Below are 20,206 nucleotides of genomic sequence, written 5' to 3'. Positions count from 1 at the left end.
TGAGGCGAGCTCCAAGAGCGAGCCTAAGGTGCGGGTCCACAGAACAGGTCCGCCTTCCCACGGCGGGCAGAGGCCGCTTCTCTAAGCGCACGATCTTGTTAGCATAGAAACCGCATTCGTCTCACTCCTGGTCGCCCCTAACTTCCAGGAGCACCTCTAAATCTCCCATCACCTTAACGTGCAGCACGTGAAACCACAAGTCCCAAGATGCATCCCTGTAACGGGCCAACCTAGAGAGGGGAATTAAAAAAGAAAGGATAAATGCCAGGATGTAGAAATTGGATCAGATCCTCCCTGCCCGTAGGGGGGGCGGGGAGAAAGAAGAGCTAGAATGTGATTGGCTTACATTTGACGTCTCTCAGGCTGGTGGGTGTTACCCGAGCAGGAAGGGCGGGTGCGCTACGTACTTCCGGTAGGCGGAAGTGAGCCAGCACCCACCCATCTCGGCCTCCTTAAATACCAGTCTCCCGCGCGCCTCTGAAAGCGCTGGTGACCTGACGGAAGCAGTTTGGTCGACTAGTTCCGGAGCCCGTAGAGGCGAAGGAGCAGCTGGGGGTGGGGGGGGCGGCCCTGGTGAAGGGGCTGTGGAGGTACGTCGGGGAAGACTGCTGAGGCGACTGCATTAGCGGCGGAATTGGCAAGTAAGTCTTGGGGCCGGGGCAGGGACTGGGCTCCGGGCTGCTCGAGGGGCCGGAGAAGCTTGCGAGTGGGCGCGTTCGTTCTCCCGCTTCGCGCCCTGGTTCCCGTCGGGGCGGGGAAAGGACGGAAGCTGTCCGCCTCGCCGGCCTCCTCGTTTGGGGGAGGGGAGGTCCGCCGGAGCTCTCTCGACGCTGCTCGGGGGGCTCGGCAGGCGGTGGGAGAGCCGGGACGTAGCTGCTTGCCATCCCGGGCCTTCTCTCTGGGGGTGAACGCAGAGAGGGTGGAGTTCGGGGAACCATGGCAGCCCCGTCGCTTTCCCTTTTTTTCGTTTTCTTTCTTTTTGTGTGTGCTTTCTTCACGTGCTCTCAGGTCTGCTCATTTCTTGAGTCCCAAGAGAGGGTCCCTGGCTACTGTGATACCCCGAAAAAAAGTTTACCTTTTGAGCAACTTGTTGGGCTCCTGTCTCCCTGTGACCTGGTGGGGTGGGGCTTTCGTGCATCTCTCTCACTCCTTGTCTGAAGGGAGTTGTCCTACCACTGTGTTTCCCGTAAATTGAAATCGCTTCAGTAATAATGTATCGCTCTTGAGTTGAGAGGGGTTTTTTTTTGGGGGGGGGGCGGAAATCTTTGTAGTGCTAGTATTTCTACTCTGCGGCTTTGAGTGTAGAAAGCAACCGAAATTTTTTGCTGTAAAACTTCGTTTTCAAACTATCAAATTTGCTTCTGATCACCAGATAACTATACTTTTCTTTCTGGTAAGTGGCCTAAGATGACTAATATTTTACCTCGTTTGAATTATGCAGTATTTGAAGTATCACAGTTCACACCTGGGTTTCAATAGCGATGAGACCGTTGTTGTCCCTTCCATGATGAATAGTTAAGGATTATTAACAGTGGCTTTGTGTGTGTGTGTGTGTTGACTGACTTTTACCTTAAAAATGGCAATTTTGCGATTAAATTCCAGTCTTGATTATACTAGGCAGTTGTCCTCTGGACACATCCCTACACCCCCCCCCCCTCAATTTGCTAATGGTCCTTTTCAATAACTTCGAGGCTGGAAATGTAGCTTGGTGGTAGAGTGCTTAGTGACGTGCAAGAGACCACGAAATCTGATCTCCAGTAATTAGATACACTAAAAATCGTCTTCTAATAGTTATACAAAATAGATTTTTTTAATGTGCACATTTATTCTATACAGATCCAGTTTCATTATTAGGTATCAATTTTGAAGTAACTAGACACTTGTTTTTACACATGAGGCTATGTCTTCTATAGTTATCTAGTTAAGAACTAAAGTAATACTTAGTTGTTTAAGTCTTTCAAAATGCTGTGTGGCTTTTTGTTTGTTTTCCAGTCATGTAAAATTAACAGGAAAATCATTTCCCAAATCGGTTTTGCTTTTTTTTTTTTATAACAACTCTTTTTTTTTTTTTTTTAATTTTTTTTTGCCAGTCCTGGGCTTGAGCTCAGGGCCTGAGCACTGTCCTTGGACTTTCTCAAGGCTAGAACTCTACCACTTGAGCCTCAGCACCACTTCGGCTTTTTCTCTATATGTGGTACCAAGGAATGGAACCCAGGTCTTCGTGCATGCTAGGCAAGCACTTTAACCACTAGGGCAAACTCCTAGCCCTCGGTTTTGCTTTTTTTAAAAAAATCAGTCATGGGACTTGAGCTCTGGGTGGCCTGGACATTGTCCCTGAGCTCTTCAGCTCATGGCTTCTTCCATATCTCTTGAGCCACAGTGCTACTTTGGTTTTCTGGTGATTAATTGAAGATAAAGTGCTTGGGCTGGCTTTGAACCTCAATCCTCAGATCTCAGCCTCCTGAATAGCTAGGATTACTGGCATGGGCCACTAGGCCCACCTTATTGCTGCATTTTTAAAAACAGATAAAGGCTATTCCGTGATAAGAAACTTTTAAGTCTCAATGATTTAGGGAAATGATAGTACTCAAAAATTTACTAAACACCCAGTAAACGCTTTTTAAGCCTACCCTCAAAATGAGTATGGGGGGGGGGTAAGATTGTGTATTAGATATAGTTTTAGGTAATGATAAATATGAGGGAAATTAGGCCAGTCATAGTTAGGAGGCAGGAGAATCCTAAAGTTCAAAGTTAGCTTAGGCTATATGTGGAAACTTTGTCTCAAATAACAAAAAGACAACTGCTGGTCACATGACTTGTGCCTGTAATCTTAGTTGCTCAGGAAGCTGAGATCTGAGAATCCATTTGAAGCCAGCTCCTATGAACCACCAAAAAAAGCTGGAAATAGAGCTGTGGCTCTAGTGGTATAGAGCACATTAGCCTTGGGGGGGGTGGGTGGAGAAAATGCTCAGAGTCAGCACTCCACCCCCCCTCCCCCCCCCCCCCCCCGTGCGCCCCTCCCCACACTTAGGTGATGGTAATTTGTCTTAGATGGAAAGGTTGACCATTTAGCTAGAGATTTAAATAGTTTCTCAAATTGGAGACTATAAGTGCAAAGACAAGTATAGTAGAGGAAAAGTGGTATTGATATCTAAGTGGGTGAGTGTTAACCAACTAGCAAAATAAATAAAATTGAGCCTTAAGGTCTTTTTTTTTTTTAATCGGAGATGAGAAACAATCAAAGGTTTTTGGTAGGGTGTTGACTGAATTTTGCCTGCCGGTGGTGAGTGGAAAATAGACCAGCTCTCCAGCTTTGGGAATCAGCTCTGGATTAGGGATCATTTCTAGGCAAGTATTAAGTCTCTGAAATACAGTAGCTTGGAATGTAGAGTTGAGGGGCGAGGAGCATGGCCTAGTGGTAGAGACATTGCCTAGCATGCACAAAGCCCTGGTTCTGTACCAGAGATAGAGTGCTAGCCTTGAGAAAGCCCAAGGACAGTGTCCAGGCCCTGAGTTCTGGCCCCAGAACTAGCCAAAAAAAAAAGTAGTTTGGAGATAATGATTTGAAGTGTAATTCTAGGCTAGAGCCAAGTAGCATAGATAGGTCTTTTTTTCTTTTAAAAAATTTCTGGGCCTGGGTGTTATCCCAGAGCTTCTTTTTGCACAAATATAGAACTCTATCACTTGAGCCCTAGCTCCACTTTTAGCTTTTATTGGTCGTGGCAAGAGTCTCACAAACTTTCCTACCTGGATGGGCTTTAACTTTGCTCTTCAGATCTCAGCACTGAGTAGCTAGGATTACAGATATGAGCCACCAGCTCTAGGATTAGATTTTCTTTTTAGTGAGCAACTTTGACTCAGTCATGTCATACTGCATCATTCTGTGTGTTACTGCTTTATGGCAAAAACCTCTACTCCCAGAACTTGGGAGGCTGAGTCTCAGCAGCCAATGCGATATGGCCAAACAAAATAAAAACTAAAGTGGGAAGGGCTAAGGAGAGAAACAACAGTTTTTGATAGTTTTCTAGAGTTGTGTATATATGTTGATACTGAGGCTTTTGTGTACTAACAGCCTTGAAGGCGCTTAACTTTGTGCTTTCAGCTCCTCTTGTGGCCTTTTTTTTTTTTTTTTTTTTTTTTTGCCTGCCTGGGCTGGCTTCGAACTGAGATCATCAGATCTCAGCCCTCTGAGTAGCTAGGATTACAGGCATGAGCCATGCTGATCAAGAAAGATTATTTTTATTCAACTTTTGAAACAAAAGAATGGATAAAAGAAGATGTGTATAGTCAGTGATTTCTTTTTTTTGGGGGGGGGTCATGGGGCTTGAACTCTGGGCCTAGGCACTGTCCCTAGCTTTTCAGCTCAAAGCTACCACCCTACCTCTGGGCCTAGATGATGTCCCTAAGCTCTTCTGCTCAAGGCTACCGCCCTACCCTTGAGCCAAGCCTCATTTCCCCTTTTCTAGAGATGAGAATCTCAGGTCCTTTTGTGCCCATGCTGGCTTTGAACCTTGATCTTCAGATCTCAGGCTCCTGAATAGTTAGGATTACCGACGTGGGCCACTGTGCCCTTTCTTTTTTTTATTTCTAGCTTGTTCATTCTAAAGGTTTGCTTTGTTTTGCACTATACATGAGTTATGGGTAGATATACTTGGTGGTTGATCAAACATAAGAATGTCATAGATTTTCCTGCTAGGGATGGCTTGGTACACTGATCTTCATATCTCAGCCTTCTGAGTAGCTAAGATTACTGGTGTGAGCTTCCAGCACACAGCTTACTGTTACTGTTTTGTTTTTTTGTTTGTTTTTTCTTGCTTTTTGTTTTGTTTTGGTTTCTTTTGCCAGTCCTGGGGCTTGATCTCAGGAATTGAGCACTGTCCTTGGACTTTCCTCAAGGCTAGTGCTCTATCACTGGAGCTACAGCATCACTTTTCTTTTTTTTTTTTTTTTTTGCCAGTCCTGGGCTTGAGCTCAGGGCATGAGCCCTGTCCTCAAGGCTAGAGCTCTACCACTTGAGCCTCAGCACCACTTCTGGCTTTTTTCTATGTATGTGGTACCGAGGAATCGAACCCGGGTCCTCATGCGTGCTAGGCAAGCACTTTAACCACTAGGCCAAACTCCCGGCCCCAGCATCACTTTTCTATGTGTATGTGGTACCAAAGAATCTAACCACAGTCTTTGTGCATGCTAAGCGAGCGCTCTACCACCGGGCCAAACTCCTGGCCCTTTGTTTTGTTTTTGCCAGTCCTGGGGCTTGAACTCAGGGCCTGAGCACTGTCATTGGGCTTTCTCAAGACAAGAGCTCTACCACCTGATCCACATACAGCACCACTTCTGGCTTTTTCTATGTATGTGGTACTGAGGAATCATACATGCTAGACAAGCACCAGGCCATATTCCCAGCCCAGAAAATATATTTTGCTATGTGAAATTCAAATTTCGGTGCCTATAAAGTTCTGTAGGGTCACAGCCATATTCATATTTGTTTTCTAGTCTGGCTACTTCTGTATTCTAGCTGAAGAGTTGCACTAATTGTAACAGATCTTTGTCCCTACTAAGCATACAATATTTACTAGCTGGGCAATTAAAGAAAGAGATTGCTGCCCTGCATACAAAATGTAGTACGAGACCAGCTACAGTACCTTTATAATTCTAGCTACTCAGGAGGCTGAGATCTGAGGGTCATGTTTTGAAGCTATCCTGGGCAGGAAAGTCAGTGAGACTCTTATCTCCAATAAATTACTCAGAAAAGACTGGAAGTAGCACTGTGACTCAGTGGTAGGGAAATAGTCTTGAGCCAAAAGCTCAGGGAAGTGTCTAGGCTCTGACTTCAAGCCCCAGGACCTGACAAACAAAAATTCACTATGAGACTAGTAAACAGTGAAGATCCTTTATTTTGTTTACTGACCCCCAAGTTAACATCTACAGTTCTCTGCTACATGTAGTTTCATTATATGTGTATGCTCATAGGTAGATATACATAAACCAACCTTTGGTTTGGAAATGGAATCATAGCTTTAATATTAGTGTTTTAATCATTTATTTTTCAGAATATTCCTGCGAAGTAAATGCCATATGTTATCTCCATTTTACAATATAGGAAGCTAGGCACAGAAAGGTTAGATAACTATGGTCAGATAGAAATTGGTGTTGGTGTTGTGGATAAGCATTCTAAAGTTAATTGCTTTTAAGTACTATATTATAAGGAGGATTAATGGTACAGAATAGCCAAAGAAATCTTAGATAAGGGATTAAATAAGTTGTAGCAGAAGACTGAACATACCCCAGTATTAGTCATTCAAACCCATGTCTGAAGAAGTAGCTCAGTGGTAGAGTGTTTAACATATGTTCTGGATTGAATCAGGAGCTAAAAGAGAAAGAAATGAAAACATTACATCTTGGTCCATGTCTCAGCCTGAGTTCCTTATCAGTCACTATTCTCCTGTTTGCTAAGGTCCCAACTTCTCAATTTCTGGACTCTTTCCCTATACTCTCATTGTCTCACTCTGGTCAAACTGGTCTCCTTACAGTTCTCCATTCTTTGAAGGTTCTTCAGACATCTATGACTCACTCCCTCACTTTTCAGGTTTTTAAGTGTCAGTGGGGCTTTTCCTTTACTCCCCATTCCTTACCTCTGGCACTCTCCTTTATTTTCCCCACAGCATTTCTTCAATCTCATGATTTTCAGTGTGGGTATTGGTCCTCAAGATCCTTTTCCATGATGTTAAAATAGCTAGACACAGTGATTCACGCCTTTAACTCCTAGCTATTCACGATTCCAAGATCTACGGATAGTGGTTCAAAGCCACCCCAGGCATTAAGGAACTTGAGACTCTTATCTCCAGTTAATCACTAGAAAATGGGAAGTGGAGCTGAGGCTGCAGGGTAGGGCTGTAGCCTTGATCTGAAGAGCTCAGGGACAATGCCCAGGTCCAGGGGTAGGGCAGTATCCTTGAGCTAAAGAGCTCAGGGCCAGTGCCCAGGCCCAGAGTTTAAGCCCCATGACCCCCCCCCCACACACACACACACAAAAAGGGGGTTTTGTTATCTGTGTTACCTAAGACATACTATCCATTAGTAAATGTTTGTGGGATGGGTGAATTTGTTTATAACAACACTGAATTACTGTGTGCCCCAAACTATCTGACTTGGCTCATCGTGTTTCCTTTGCCTGGATGATCCTCTCCCAAATTGGCCTGGTAAAAAATACTCCATCAAGACCCACGTCGGAAATTGTTCACCTAACAGATAATCCTTAGTGATTTGTAGCCACACATTTTCTTCTGGGCAACCAGATCCACACACACCCAGTGAGCATGTACCTGCCCAGCACCACTTCTTGCTTTTTCTGAGTATTATATTGGTGCTAAAAGTCTCACAGACTTTCCTGCCTGGGCTTGGGAACCATGATCCTCAGATTTTTGCCTCCCAGGCAAAGGTCTGGTGATGACCTACATTCCAGAGCTTTGGTTTTGTTTTTGTTGGTTTTATTTCTTGGATTTTGTTCTATTTTATTGATATTGGAGAATCTGACCCAGGACCTTGTATATGTAAAAGCAGAGCTACCATTAGGGTACACCTTTGATGCATGATAGTTTCAGAGGTGGTAAGACAACTGAACTCAATGGATAAACATTGTTTTTTATTATGATGTGCAGAGAGATTGCAGTTATATAAGTCAGTTGAACAGTACATTTCCTTAGTTATGATTTCTTAATGGATTGATTTTGGGTTTTTTTTTGCTGATCCTAGGGGTTAAATTCAGGGCTTGGGTGCTGTCCTTGAGCCTCTTTGTGCTCAAAGCTAGTGTTCTACCACGTGACTTTTACTTTTCAACTATTTAGAGTTCTGAAATGCAGGATACCCCTGAGGCTGAGATAGGGAACATCTCTATTTGAGGCCAGTTTGGGCAGAAAAATTGCAGTAGATTTCTCCATAATAGCTATCAGAAAGCAAGGCTGAAAATGGTGTGGCTTAAGTGGTAGAGTGTAAGCTTAGCACTGGGAAAAGTTTTTTAATTAAAAAAAAAATAAAGTTCTTTTTTCTCGGGACAGTAGAGACCGTGTAGTGTCTCCTTTACTCTAAGGAGAGAAGTATTGGTAGAGGAAAAGTCAAGGTTAGGAGGGGCCTGGCAAGCACTTCCATGTCAAAGAATTGAAGTTGAGGGTAAAAAATGCAGAGCAATAAAACCTTTCATTGGGAGAAGCAAAACGATATTCCAAGGAAGTACCATCAACATCACCACCAGCAGCAACAACAGCAGCCCCTGCCACCACCAATACCTGCAAATGGGCAACAGGCCAGCAGCCAAAATGAAGGCTTAACTATTGACCTGAAGAATTTCAGGAAACCAGGAGAGAAGATCTTCACCCAACGTAGCTGTCTCTTTGTGGGCAATCTTCCCCCTGACATCACTGAGGAAGAAATGAGGAAACTATTTGAAAAATATGGGAAGGCAGGAGAAGTTTTTATTCACAAAGATAAAGGCTTTAGCTTTATCCGCTTGGAAACACATACCCTTGCGGAGATTGCCAAAGTGGAGCTGGACAACATGCCACTCCGTGGAAAACAGCTGCATGTTCGCTTTGCCTGCCACAGTGCATCACTTACTGTTCGTAACCTTCCTCAGTATGTGTCCAATGAGCTTTTGGAAGAAGCCTTTTCTGTATTTGGCCAAGTGGAGAGGGCTGTAGTCATTGTGGATGATCGAGGAAGGCCCTTGGGAAAAGGCATCATTGAGTTCTTAGGGAAGCCAACTGCTTGGAAAACTCTGGACAGATGCAGTGAAAGTTCTTTCCTGCTAACCACATTTCCTCTGCCTGTGACTGTGGAGCCCATGGACCAGTTAGAACAAAGATGTTTTGGATTTTCTTGGCAAGGCTGGTGTTCTACAACTGGAGCCATAGCATGTTGACATGCAGCAGTACACTCAGAATATTAATCTAAAATCTGCACATGAGATTCAGTGTCCAGAGTTTTTGTTAGGGTGCTACTAATAGAAGTGTGTTTGACAGGATCATGAACAATGTTGAACTCAGTCTTAAACTCTGCTCCATCTGAAATTAATGTTAATCATGTCCTCAAAAGCCCCTTATCCCAAGTATTTTAACTAGCTTATGCTACTAGTCAACTGGTAAATAAATATGATCAAGGCCCAGTCAAGAGCTAACTGGTGGCCCACATCTGTAATCCTAGCTACTCAGAAGGCAGAGATCTGAGGATCTCCAAGCCAACCAAGGTAGAAAAGTCCACAAGACTTATACCTCCAGTTAACGAGCAAAAAGCTGGAAGTGAGCCAGTTCTCAAGGGGGTAGAACACTAACTTTAAGCAAAAAAGCTTAAGGACAGTGCCCAAGTCCTGAGGACCAAACCCCAGCGCCAGCCCCATAAAAAGAAAAGGGGCCAGGAGCAAAGCCTAGGTAGTAGTAAAGTGCTTGCCTAGCATGCAGGAGGCACTGGGTTCCATTCCACTGTACTACGTACACAAAAAAAAGCTGTGGCTCAAGTGGCAGAGCACTAGCCTTGAGCAAGAAATGTTCAAGAACGGTGCCCAGATCCTGAGTTCCAGTCCCAGGACTGGCAAAAAAAAAAAAAAAAGTCTGGTCCCAGTACAATGATTAAGACATCCTTAACCACTTTGGAAATTCTTAGAATTTAGACACCTGAGGACAAAAGCCAGTCAAATTCTTTTGATAAGAACACTTTGTTTTAGCCGGGCAATAGTTGAATCATTGGGAAAGAAAAGAAAAAAATTGAGGAAATCAGCCAGGTGTCGTGGCTCACACCTGTAATCCTAGCTACTAAGGAGGCTGAGATCTGAGAATCAAGGTTCAAAGCCAGCCCAGGCACTAAAGACCTTGAGACTTATCCCCAATTAACCTCTAGAAAATGGGCAGTAGGGCTTGGCTCAAAGGTAGGGTGGTGGCTTGAGCTGAAGAGCTCAGGGACAGTGCCCAGGTGGAATTCAAGCCCTATGACCCACCAAAAAAAAAAAAAAAGTCTTTGTTTTCTTCAGATTTCTCAACAAGCCTGTGCCCACCTTTCCCCCAAAATAAACAAAAATAATACATCTTAGTGCCATGGTTTTTTGTGGGTTTTTTTTTTTGTTTTTTGTTTTGTTTTTAAACTCAAGGCCTTGGCACTATCACTGAGCTTCTTTTTCTCAAGGCTAGCACTCTACCACAGTGTTGAGCCACAACACCGCTTCTGGCTTTAGGCTAAGCCATTTTAACAGAGTTTTACATGTCTGCTAACACTCTATGGCATTTCCTCTGATACCTTTTTTTTTTTTTAATTGTGCTGCAGAGGAAATCAGACCCCACAGCCTTGCACATGTAAGCATTCTAACTACTGAGCTAACATCCCCCAGCCCCTGCTATTTCGAGATAGAGATATACTTCAGGCTGATTTTGAACTCCTATGTAAAACAAGCTGGCCTCAACTCAGTCCTCTGCCTCCCTCTTCCAGTTGTTAGGATTATGGAAATGAACAATTCTGTCGATTTTTGTTTTTGTATGTTGATAACTGGGGTCTGGGTACTGTTCCTAAGATCTTGTGCTTAAAATCTACTACTTGAGCCACAGCTCCATTTCTAGGATTTTTATTGGTGGTTAAATTGGATTAAGAGTCACATGGACTTTTCTGCCCAGCTGGCTCCTAATAAAGATCCTCAGGTTTCAATCTCAGTAGCTAGGCTTATAGGCATGAACCACTGGCATTTGATGGCTTGTGCGCGCTTGCACCCATGTGTTCACGTGTGTTCTTTTAAGTAATCTTTCTATAATTTAGAAGCCCTGACCAAAGCGCACAGCATTTTGTGATTCTTAATAAAGAAAGGAGATATACTCCCTACCTAACTGATGTAACTGTAACCCCTCTGTACATCACTTTCAGTAACAAATAAAAGTCCTTCAGCTTTTAATACCAAATCAATATAAGTAACTGGTTGAAAAATGTCATTCAATATTCTTAATCTAGTATTGTTACATTTTCAGGAAGCTATTCAAGTTCCTGAGGAACCAAAGTAAAATTGTAGAACATAATGGGTAAGTTATACAAAGGTAATTTTTGTGTTTTCGTTTTTTTTTTTTTTTTTTTTTTTGGTCGGTCATGGGACTTGAACTCTGGGCCTGGGTGCTGTTCCTGAGCTCTTTAGCTCAAAGCTACATTCTACCCCTGGAGCCACAGCTCCACTTCCTCTTTGGTAGTGATTAATTGGAGATAAGAGTGTCTCAGTCTCTAGTGCCCAGGCTGGCTTTGAACCATGATCCTCAGATCTCAGCCTCCTGAGTAGCTAGGATTAGAGGCAGGAGCCACGCCTGGCTTAATTTTGTATTTTCAGCTAGTAGAAGTTGGTTATTCTTTTTCAAAGACATTAAATGAAACAAAATGGTTAACTGAAATTACTGTTTATGTAAATCAAGTTTGTGTCTATTCTTTATACCTAAAAGGCAGCTCTGTAACAGTATCGTGCCAAGTGTAATAGCTTGTATCTTAAGAAATTAAGATGTGCGAAGTGGCTCACACCTATTCTAGCTATTGAAAAAGCTAAGATCTGAGGATTACAGGTAATAGCCAGTCAGTGCAGACATGCTTAAAGATCTCTTATCTCTCTGGTTAACCATGAAAAAGCTAAAAGTGGGGACCAGGAGTTTGGCCTGGTGGTAGAGTGCTGGCCTAGCAATGCACGAAGACCTGGGTTTGATTCCTCGGTACTACATACATAGAAAAAAGCGGGAAGTGGTGCTGTGGCTCAAGTGGTAGAGTTCTAGCCTTGAGAAAGCCTAAGGACAGTGCTCAGGCCCTGAGTTAAAGCCCAGGATTAGATAGGTAGGTAGGTAGGTAGGTAGGTAGGTAGGTAGGTAGGTAGGTAGATAGATAGGAAGGAAGATAGAAAGAAAGAAGTAGAGTTGAGGTTCAAGTAGTAGGATGCCATCCTTGAGTCAAAAAGCTTAAGAGACAGTGCACAGGGCCCAAGTTTAACCCCCACTACCAGCACACACACAAAAGAGCTGGCAAACTACTAAAATCCATAAGATTATAAAAGACTTGCATTGACCTGTCAGTTGTGATTAAAGCTAGCACAGAGTAACATTTTGTATACTCTTACCTCTGCTTTTGTTGTTGCTGTGATTCTGGGGATCAAACCCAGGACCTCACATATACTAAGAACGTACTTTACCACTGAACTACATCTATAACCAAGCCTGTATGGGGGGTTTTTTGTTTGGTTTTTGTTTTGGTGCCAGTACTGGGGTTTGAACTCAGGCCTCACAACTTAGCTTTGTCCACTAAAGAACAATGTTCTATACTTTGAGCCACACCTCTACTTGTTGGCCTTGGCTTTTAAGTTGGAAGTGAGTCTGATTTGTCTGCCTGGGCTGGCTTCAAATCTTCATCCTGAAGAGCTAGGATCACAGGCCTGAGCGACCATCACCCAGCCTGGGACATTTGTCACATTTCTGAGGCTTCAACTTAGGGACTGGGTGCTATCCCTGAGATTTTGTGCTCAAAACTAGTTCTCTATTATTTGAGCCACAGCTCCACTTCTGGCTTTTTCTTGGTTAATTGGAGTTAAGAGTCTCAGACTTTCCTGCCTGAGCTGGCTTCAGATCTTGATTCTCAGATCACACAGTCATCAAAACCATACCACTACTTTTTTTCAGATGGAGAGGAGAAAACCTATGGTGGCTGTGAAGGCCCTGATGCCATGTATGTTAAGTTAATATCTTCTGATGGTCACGAATTTATCGTAAAAAGAGAACATGCACTAACATCAGGAACAATAAAAGCCATGTTGAGTGGCCCAGGTAAGTAGTTTTCTTCCACATATCTTTTATAAAAGCACGTAAAGAGAAAGTAAGCAAGTGAGGTTGAGCACATCTATAATCAGCCCAGCTACTTGGGAAGCCAAGGCTGGGGTGTTACTTGAGCTCTGGAGTTCAAGGCTACCCTAGGCAACATGGGAAAGACTGTTTCTAAAAGCTCTTGCTCTACCACTTGAACCACAGCTTCATTTCTGGTTTTTTGGTGGGTAAATGGAAGTGAGACTCTCCTGGACTTCCTACCCAGACTGGTTTTAAACAGTGATCCTCAGATCTCAGCCTCCTAAGTTACTAGATTGGTGAGCCACCACCACCTGGCCATGTTTGATCTTTTTATTTTTGCTTTTTTTCTGTTTGCATAATTCTTTGAGGTTTATCCATATGGTAGCTTGTGCGGTGTGACTACTTGTTTGATGGCTAAATAATTCCTTGTATGAATACACTGCATAAGTTTTGGGTGAACCAACAAATATGCTAAAACATTTTACAGTTCTGCTAACATAGAGTAGTGTCTTAAGGTTTCTGTTTTACACTTCCTGGTCAATATTTGCAGTTACAGTTTAGCTTAATAGGCTGGCACTCTTCTACACAAGCAGGGATTCTATCCCTGCTTTTTGTTTTTTTCCCCCCAATGTTATGATCTTATTTCAACCATCTTATAATTATTAGAAGTAATGAAAATTTGTTAGGTGCTTGTGGCTCACCCCTTTAATCCCAAGGTGGGCAAAGACACACACAAGAGAAGGAAAATAATTCATTGTTCCCTTATTTTTTATGTGCCAGATTTTTTTTTATCGTCTTTTCATTCCTCTATTGAGAATGTGTTCTTTTTGCTTATTTTGGAAAAGTCTTGCATCGTTTGTCTTATTTTTGTTTTCCCGATCATAGGACTTGAACTCAGGGCCTGGCATTATCCCTGAGCTCTTTTTGCTTAGGGCTAGCCACAGCACCACTTCTGGTTATTTAGTGACTAATTAGAGATAAAAAGTTTCACAGACTTTGCTGCCAGGGCTGGCTTTGACCATAATCCTTAGATCTCAGCCTCCTAAGTAGCTAGGATTACAAGCGTGAATCACTGGTGTGGACTTTGTCTTTTTTGATGATTGCTTTCCTACTGGAGACAGTAAAGTGATCTTCATTGTGGTTTTGGTTTGTATTTCCCCAGTGACTCATGATAACTAACACTACTCTAGCGTCTCCCCTCTTCTTTTCTAGGGAGACAGAATTGACCCAGCCAGGCTTGGAACTCTTAGACCACTTGCCTTCTGCTTGCTTGTTAGGATCATTTCTGTATGACCACCAAACTTGGCTTCCTATTCTCTCCCCCACGCCCAGTCCTGGGGCTTGAAGTCGGGGCCTGATTATGTCCTTGGGCTTTTTCAAGGCTAGCAGCTCTACCTCTTGAGCTGCAGCACCACTTCTAGCTTTTCTATGTATGTGGTACCGAGGAATTGAATCAGGGTCTTTGTGCATGCTAGGCAAGCATTTTACCACTAGGCAAAACTGCCAATTGTTTTTTGTTTTGGGTTTTTTTTGTTTTTTGGTCTGGGATTTGAACTCTGGGCCTGGGTGTAGTCCCTGAGCTCTTCAGCTCAAGGCTACCACCCTATCCCTTGGGTCACAGCTCCACTTCAAGTTTCCTGGTGATAATTGGAGATAAGAATCTCATGGACTTTTTTGTGCCTGAACTGGCTTTGAACCACAATCCTCAGATCTCAGCATCCTGAGTAACTAGGATTACAGGCCAGAGCCACTGTGCCCAGCCTTTGGCTTCTTATTCTTTATTGAATTAAAAGTGTTCTACATAAGTTCTTTATCTAATTTGCAAATAACTCATACATACTTGTCATTTTATTGGTGGTGCTATTTGGTATACAGAAGCTTTAAATTGATGGATTGTGATTTAAGTTGATATTCGCATAAACTTAAGGCCTCTCAGTTGGGTGGCTGGTTTGCTCATCTGGCAGGTTACCACTTAAGCATACCTTCAGTCCAGTTTTTTTGTGTGTGTGGGCGTGGGGCTTGAACTCAGCCTGGGTGCTGTCCCTGAGTTCTTCAGCTCAAGGCCACCACTCTATCCCTGGGCCTGAGTGTTATCCCTGAGCTTTTCACCTCAAGGCTACCCCCTTACCCTTAAGGCAAGCCCCACTTCCCATTTTCTAGAGGTTAATTGGAGATAAGAGTCTCAGGTCCTTTTGTGCTGAGGCTGACTTTGAACTTTGATCCTCAGATCTCAGCCTCATAAGTAGCTAGGATTACAGGCGTAAGCCACCGCACCTGGCTTTCAGTCCAGTTTTTTGCTGGTTATTTTGAAAATGGAATCTAACCTTTTCTTCAAAAGCTGACTTTAAACCTTGATCGTCCAGGTCATAACAGCCTTCTGAATAACTAGGATTACAGGCATGAGATGCTTTTACCCAATGTCATTTCAGTTTGCTTTTTTTTGCCAGTCCTGGGCTTGAGCTCAGGGCCTGAGCACTGTTTGTGGGCTTTTCTCAAGGCTAGCACTCTGCCACTTGAGCCACAGCACCACTTCCAGCCTTTTTCTATGTATGTGGTACCAAGGAATCGAGCCTGGGTCTTCGTGCATGCTAGGCAGGCACTCTATCACTAGGCCAAACTCCCGGCCCAGTTTGCATTTTTTTTATGGCTTGGGATGTTGAGTGTTTCTTCATATTAGTTTTTTGTACTCAAGTGTTGATTCTTTGAGAGTTTAGTTTTATGATCTCCCTATATATTCTGATTATTAATCCTTTGTCATATGGATAGCTATCTATCACTTGAGCTATACCTCCACTTTAATTTTTCTGCTGGTTATTTGGAAGTAAGAGTCTCATGGATTTTTCTACACAGGCTTTAAACATCTGATCTTCAGATCCCAGCCTCCTGAGTAGCTAAGATTACAGTATAAATGACTAGTGCTTCAGGCTTCATTCTTGCAAGGCAGGCTTCTATGAATTGTGTCATGCCACCAGCCTCTTTTTGCATTGTTTTTGTTAATTTTCTCTTGCTATTATATTGCTGTTCAGAATTATATATATTATAGAGAATATTAGTTTCTGTGATCAGACCTACATAGATAGGACCAAAATAGTCTACTTCTAGACTAGTGCGTCTATTTCTGTACAATGCCAACACAATACAGAAAACTGGAATACTTTCTAAAATAGACAGCATATGTCATGACTGAGTAGTGAGAACTCCAAATATTGAAATTTTGTGTGCATACTTATAAACATGCTGTACACCAATAGCAGCAACAGTTTTTCCAGGCTCTATAGTCATCTGAGCAAAATTGTAATTATCCAGTAATCATCTTTAAAAGAAAGAGAATCATAGTCTCATGGGCTTTTCTGCAAGGTTGGCTTCAAATCACATTCATCAGACCTCAGCCTGTGAGTAGCTAGGATTATAGGAATGAGCCACTAGCCCCTGGCTTTTTTGGGGAGGTGGGGGAGAGGTGTCCATTCTGAGACTTGAACTCAGGGGCTGGGCTCTGTCCCTGAGCTTCTGTGCTCATTTATTTATTGCCAGTCCTGTGGCTTGAACTCAGGGCCTGAGCACTGTCTTTGGGCTTTCTCAATGCTAGAGCTCTACTACTTGAGCCATAGCACCATTTCCAGCTTTTTTCTATGTATGTGTTATCAAAGAATCGAACCCAGATGTTCGTGCATGCTAACTAAGTAAGCACTTTACCACTAGGCCCCTCTCTGCTCCTCTTTTAACTATTGGGACTATAACAAAATATACCACAGACCAAATATCTTTAGTGACAAAACTTCCTTGGTTCATGATCCTGGGTTGTGGAAGTTGAAGTTTAGGGTTGGCAGAAGTGATGTCTGGGGTCTCCTTGCCTTGTAAATCTTCTTCCTGTGTCTTCACATGGTCTTTTCTTTGTACCACTCTTCATCTACTCTTCTATGAGGATACCAATTATCTTGGATTGCTGAGAGCTCTTGTTTTAACTTTTAAGTAACTCTTTTTTTTTTACCAGTCCTGGGCTTGAGCTCAGGGCCTGAGCACTGTCCTTGGACTTTCTCAAGGCTAGAGCTCTACCACTTGAGCCTCAGCACCACTTCTGGCTTTTATCTATGTATGTGGTACCGAGGAATCGAACCCGGGTCTTCATACATGATAGGCAAGCACTTTAACCACTAGGCCAAACTCCCGGCCCCGTAACTCTTAAAAGACCCTGTCTTACACATTCTGAGGTTCTACGGGGAAAGACAGCCAGGTTGAAAATTGGGAGGGTTGGCACAGTTCACACCATAACACACATAATCATTTTGTTTTGCAGGCCAGTTTGCTGAGAATGAAACCAACGAGGTCAATTTTAGAGAGATCCCTTCACATGTGCTATCAAAAGTGTGCATGTATTTTACCTACAAGGTTCGCTACACTAACAGCTCCACTGAGATTCCTGAATTCCCAATTGCACCTGAAATTGCACTGGAACTGCTGATGGCTGCAAACTTCTTAGATTGTTAAATAAAATAAATTATAATAAACTGTTAATTTTTTCAGTATTTAATAACTGTAGTTCAGTTAGTAATTTTTTCACATTTAGCATGTTGCCTGTGTGCAATTGAACTATAAAGAGTTAATTGCAAAGCAGATTATCTTCTGTTCTTTTGCATAGCAGAGTTGAAATTTGTTTGCTATATTGACAAGTAAAGGACATTTTCACAAACTAAGAAATAAACAAATAATGGCAATTCATAGGTCGTTTTGCTTTATCCTTTGGATGTGACTTTTAAAATAAAACAATCATAATGTAATAAATACTGAGCTGGGCACCAGTGGCTCATACCTGTAATCCTAGCTACTCAGGAGGCTGAGATCTGAGGATCACGGTTCAAAGCCAGCCCAAACACGCATTAGCCACCAGAAAACTGGGAGTGGCACTGTGGCTCAGGTGGTACTGCGTTAGCCTTGAACTGAAGAGCTCAGGGACAACGCCCAGGCCCAGAGTTCAAGCCCCACGACCAACACACAAAAATCTCGACAAAACTGAAATGTAGGCATAAATGAACATGTCCTACAGATAAATGATGGGGCTAAGTATTTTTATGTTTTTAGTGTTTTTAAAATACTTTGATCTTATATCTGCTTCTCATAGCATTATTAGTTATGCAAATAATTACATGAAAAACTTGTTTAAAAGTTAGCCAAATCATTGATTTTTATAACTCAAACGATTAAGAGTTGGAATTTCTTATGCTTTTTTTTTTTTATAAAGAGCAGTATTGTTTTAAGTATCGTGTTTTGTTTATTGCTACAACTTAATGTCTTTATTTAAAAGCAGTTTTGGAAGTTATTAGGTACAAATGTTATAATAGTAACTGAACTGTAGCCAGCTGGTCAACAAGTGAACTATATAACTAAAGAGTTCCTGTGCATTGTGTGTTTTGGGCAACTCAAAGTATTGTACTTGTGTTGATTCTAAAGCTTCCTTTCTTGGAGTTACATTTGTTTAAATGTATTTTAAAATACTCTGTGAGCTTTATCTAGTTCTTAAGAGCTAGACTTTTCTGAACTATTCCAGTCTTCCGCCATCTAGTTGGAATGTTGTAAGAATCTTACAATGCACTCATAGTATATGAATTATCTATGAAAATGTTTCAATAAATATACTGCAATCAGTGGGTCTTCTCAAAACTCAAGGAAGTTAAATCAGCTTTCATTAAGTAGACAAAAACATTTGAAAAGTAAAATAGTATATTTGCTTAGGCATTGGAAAAGAAGTACTGGAGCCCCAGCTCCAGTTCTGGGTTTAGTTTTGCTTAGAACAAAGCCATAGTAATGAAGGCTATAAACTTAGTCCTTTCCTTTCTTAATAAGACTAGCTTGATACAGATCTGTTTTTCTGCAGAAACTATATACAAGAGTAACTTCTCTCTTAGAAAATCAAAACATTTTATACTTTGTACCTTATTAAAAGTGGTTAAGGTATCACCAATGGTTCATGCCTGTAATTCTAGCTTCTTAGGAAGCTAAGATTAGAGGATCTCAATTTGAAACCAGGGCAGGAAAGTCTGAGACTATCTCCAACTAGTCATTACAAAAGCCAGAAGTGGAGCCTTGCCTCAAGTGGTAAGGCGTTAGTCTTGATCAAAGAAGTTCAGGCCCTTATTTCAAGACTCAGGACTCCCAGAACTGGAACAGACCAAGTGGTTAAACATTACTCATATTTTTCATCATGTCTTTTTTTTTTTTTTGCCAGTCCTGGGGCTTGAACCAAGGGCCTGAGCACTGTCCCTTGACTTTCTGAAGATTAGAGTTCTACCACTTGAGCACCACTTCTGGCTTTGTCTATGTATGTGGTACTGAGGGATTGAACCTGGGTCTTCGTGCGTGCTAGGCAAGCAGTCTACCACTAGGCTAAACTCTTTTTTTTTTTAAGACGTACTTATCCTTTAGTGTAAAAGATTATTAAATACAAGAACTATGTTCTGTGGCTAGGCATATAATTCACTGGTAGGAAGATTGCTTCCTAAATAAACATTTAGGAAGTTGTTAGCTGAGTCTGTAGTTATTCCAAGTGGTTTAACAGAATAGGAAAAGATAGTTCACTTTTCAAATTATGTGTAAAAATACTTTTTTTCTCCACAGAACATACAAGCACAGCTTTTTTTTGGGGGGGGGGCAGTCCTGGGGCTTGAATTCTGACAGGATACTGTCCTTGGACATTTTTTGCTCAAGGCTAGCACACTGCCGCTTGAGCCACGCCACCACTTCTAACTTTTTTTGTGTATGTGCTATTTAGGAATGAAACCTACTAGAGTCTGGTGAATGCTAGGTGAGCACTCTACCACTAGGCCACGCTCCCAGCCCTCTTATTTATTTTTCCTATGGTTGGTAACTTTTTGCCAGTTCTGGGGCTTAAACTCAGGTCTTGGGCACTGTCCTTTGGCTTTCTCAAGGCTAGGGCTCTATCACTTGAGCCACAGCACCACTTCCAGCTTTTCTGTGCAAATGTTACCAAGAAATCGAACCCAGGGCTTCTTGCTAGGCAGGTACTCTACCACAAGGCCACACTGCCTACTTAGTTTTAATTGTGAAGGTGTTTGTTGGTATTAAGGAATAGAATTTATTACATGCAGTGAATTCAGTTCATTCCTTAGAGAAAAATACATGTAGACATCTTGCTCTGTGTAGTTGCCATTTTGGTATTTCACTTTTTGCTAAATTTAAGTTTTTTTTTTTAAGTGCAGATATTCTGAGAAATAAGAATTACTGTTAAAAAATTTAAAAAAAATTACTGTTAAAGACAGACCGAAAAGCTTAAGTGTGATTACATCTATAATTCCAGCATAATCAGTTTCAAGGTCAGCCCAGGTTCCATAGCAAGACCCTGTTTCCCCCCCCACACAACCCCAAAA

General features: G+C 42.2%; 2 protein-coding genes and 1 pseudogene across 3 annotated transcripts in view; all 3 read left to right on the top strand.

Moving 5' to 3' along the window:
- The window catches only part of Stau2 (staufen double-stranded RNA binding protein 2), a 616,065-nt gene that overhangs the window by 234,361 nt on the left and 361,498 nt on the right, over positions 1-20,206 (top strand). The window lies entirely within an intron of this gene.
- Eloc (elongin C) lies at positions 436-17,543 on the top strand. 2 transcript variants are annotated; one of them, XM_090338953.1, is made up of 4 exons: positions 436-641; positions 10,995-11,045; positions 12,666-12,809; positions 17,122-17,543. In XM_090338953.1, the coding sequence occupies exons 2-4, from the start codon at positions 11,042-11,044 to the stop codon at positions 17,310-17,312; spliced, it is 339 nt and encodes a 112-aa protein (XP_090195079.1). In that variant the 5' UTR covers positions 436-641; positions 10,995-11,041; the 3' UTR covers positions 17,313-17,543. The 2 variants fall into 2 exon arrangements, with proteins under 2 accessions (XP_090195079.1, XP_090195081.1); XM_090338955.1 differs by lacking the exon at positions 10,995-11,045.
- Positions 8,174-8,914, top strand: LOC150058884 (non-POU domain-containing octamer-binding protein pseudogene; annotated as a pseudogene).

Source organism: Megascapheus bottae, chromosome 9 (assembly GCF_031878675.1).
Source record: "Megascapheus bottae isolate mThoBot1 chromosome 9, mThoBot2.hap1, whole genome shotgun sequence".
NCBI classification, from domain to species: domain Eukaryota; kingdom Metazoa; phylum Chordata; class Mammalia; order Rodentia; family Geomyidae; genus Megascapheus; species Megascapheus bottae.
The sequence above is the reverse complement of the archived record's forward strand: the minus strand, read 5'-3'. Positions and strand labels throughout refer to the sequence as shown.